At 46.7% G+C, this 1,852-nt stretch overlaps 1 protein-coding gene across 7 annotated transcripts in view; it reads right to left on the minus strand.

Annotated features, from left to right (window-relative positions):
- LOC122548458 (tyrosine-protein kinase Fyn) overlaps positions 1–1,852 on the minus strand; it is a 271,949-nt gene that overhangs the window by 53,446 nt on the left and 216,651 nt on the right. For all 7 annotated transcript variants that reach the window (XM_043687161.1, XM_043687162.1, XM_043687155.1 and 4 more), the window contains one exon: positions 826–929. In XM_043687161.1, coding sequence (XP_043543096.1) covers positions 826–929 — 104 coding nt within the window. The remainder of the gene's footprint in view (positions 1–825; positions 930–1,852) is intronic.

A 1,852-nucleotide genomic window follows, 5' to 3' on the forward strand; every position in this document is an offset into this window, starting at 1 on the left:
GGCTACCTGCCCCCACACCACCCCACTCACCTCCATCCAAGGCCCTATACAACCCTTCCAGATCCGACAGAGATACACCTGCACATCATCCAACCTGGTCTATTGCATCCATTGTTCCTGATGAGGTCTCCTCACTATCAGGGAGACTAAACACAGACTCTGGGACCAGCTCATGGAACATCTGCATTTTGCACTCATTAACCAACCTGACCCTCCAGTTGCCATCCATTTTAATTGCCCTTCCCACTCCCCCAGCGACATGTCCAACCTCCACTGTCAGAGTGAGGCCAGATAGACTGGAAGAACAACACCTGATATTTCACCTGGGAAGCTTACAGCCCAATGGCCTCAACATCAATTTCTCCAGCTTCAAAGTCCCTCCTCCCCCAGCCTTATGCAGTGTCTATCCCTCCCCCCCCAACTCCTTCCTCCCTGACCTGCCCTAACCTGTCCATCTTCTTCCTCACCTATCTGCTCCACACTTCCCATGGACAAATCACAATACCCCACCACCTGCATCCACCGCTCACCATCCCACCCCCTCTCCCCAGTCCTGACGAAGGGTTTCGGCCAAAACATTGACATTCCTGCTCCTCGGATGCTGTCTGACCTGCTGTGTTTTTCCAGCCTCACATCCACTGATTCTGATTTCCAGTATCTGTAGTCCTTACTGTCTCTGAACAGTGTACAGTTCTTGACAATACACAGGGAGAAGTACGACAGTATAGGACAAGGTCACGATCCCTGTTCACGTGCTTTCCAAGGGGAGGCAGTGCTTCGAACTAAACAAACGCCTGCAGAGTGTAACGGGGCAGAAACTCGTACCTTTGGTGGTTTCACTTTCACGAATGAGGAAGGTTCCTCTTGGGTTGCAGACAGACAGAAGTTGTCTCTCAGCCTCTTTACGGCCAAGTTTACCAAAGTACCACCTGTGTACAGAGAAGATTTCATAATCAAAAACAGGAAACACTGTGTCCAGTTTAACATAGTACTCATGCAATTCAGAGACTTTCATACAATTTTACTTTGGTCTGTTTAATGAAGATCACCTCAGCGGCTGGTGAAGAATAGTAATGACAATATAACTAAGTAATCATAATTCACGACATATTTATGGACAATCATCAAAATAAAGTATAAACTAACAAGGTTCACAATTGTGAACATCTAAGTGGACAAGAAATTACAACATGCTACAAAATACAGATCTGCACAAGTCCATAGATCATATGATGTTGGCTCATGTTCTGTAAGTTCTCAATCATTTTTTTACCAGTTTGAGTTAGAGTACAATCCTTCTCTGCAAATTACCCTTAACAATGCATGTAAGGAGCTTTCATTACTTAAAGAAAATCTCAACCTTTGCAAAGCTGCCTTGCCTCAGCACCTTGTTTCTCATGTGCTTCCACCGGGCAGCTCATCTCACTAAAACAAAAGCTCAGCTCTCGCTCCCTGCATCTTCTGCCCATTCAACTCCTCACCAACCAACAGAGGACCCCCAGTGCTCTCCCTCACGGTGTTCCACTCCAATGACAATGCAGCCAAAACCCAGCGGTCTGTCTCCATTACAAATCCCGCTCGCCACAAACCGACAGCTGTTTCCCAGCATCCCCCTCCGGTTGAAATTTGTTTCCTTTATTCTGTACCGGGATGAGGGTTTCGCTGGATAGGCAGCATTTATTGCTCATCCCTAATTGCCCAGAGGGCAGTTGAGAGTCAACCATTTCGTTGTGGGTCTGCAGTCACATGTAGGCCAGACCAGGTAAGGATGGCAGTTTCCTTCCTTAAAGGACATTAGATGGGGTTTTCCGACAATCGGCAACAGATTTATAGTCATCATTAGATTGTTAAT

Source organism: Chiloscyllium plagiosum, chromosome 3 (genome assembly GCF_004010195.1).
Source record: "Chiloscyllium plagiosum isolate BGI_BamShark_2017 chromosome 3, ASM401019v2, whole genome shotgun sequence".
Lineage (NCBI taxonomy): Eukaryota > Metazoa > Chordata > Chondrichthyes > Orectolobiformes > Hemiscylliidae > Chiloscyllium > Chiloscyllium plagiosum.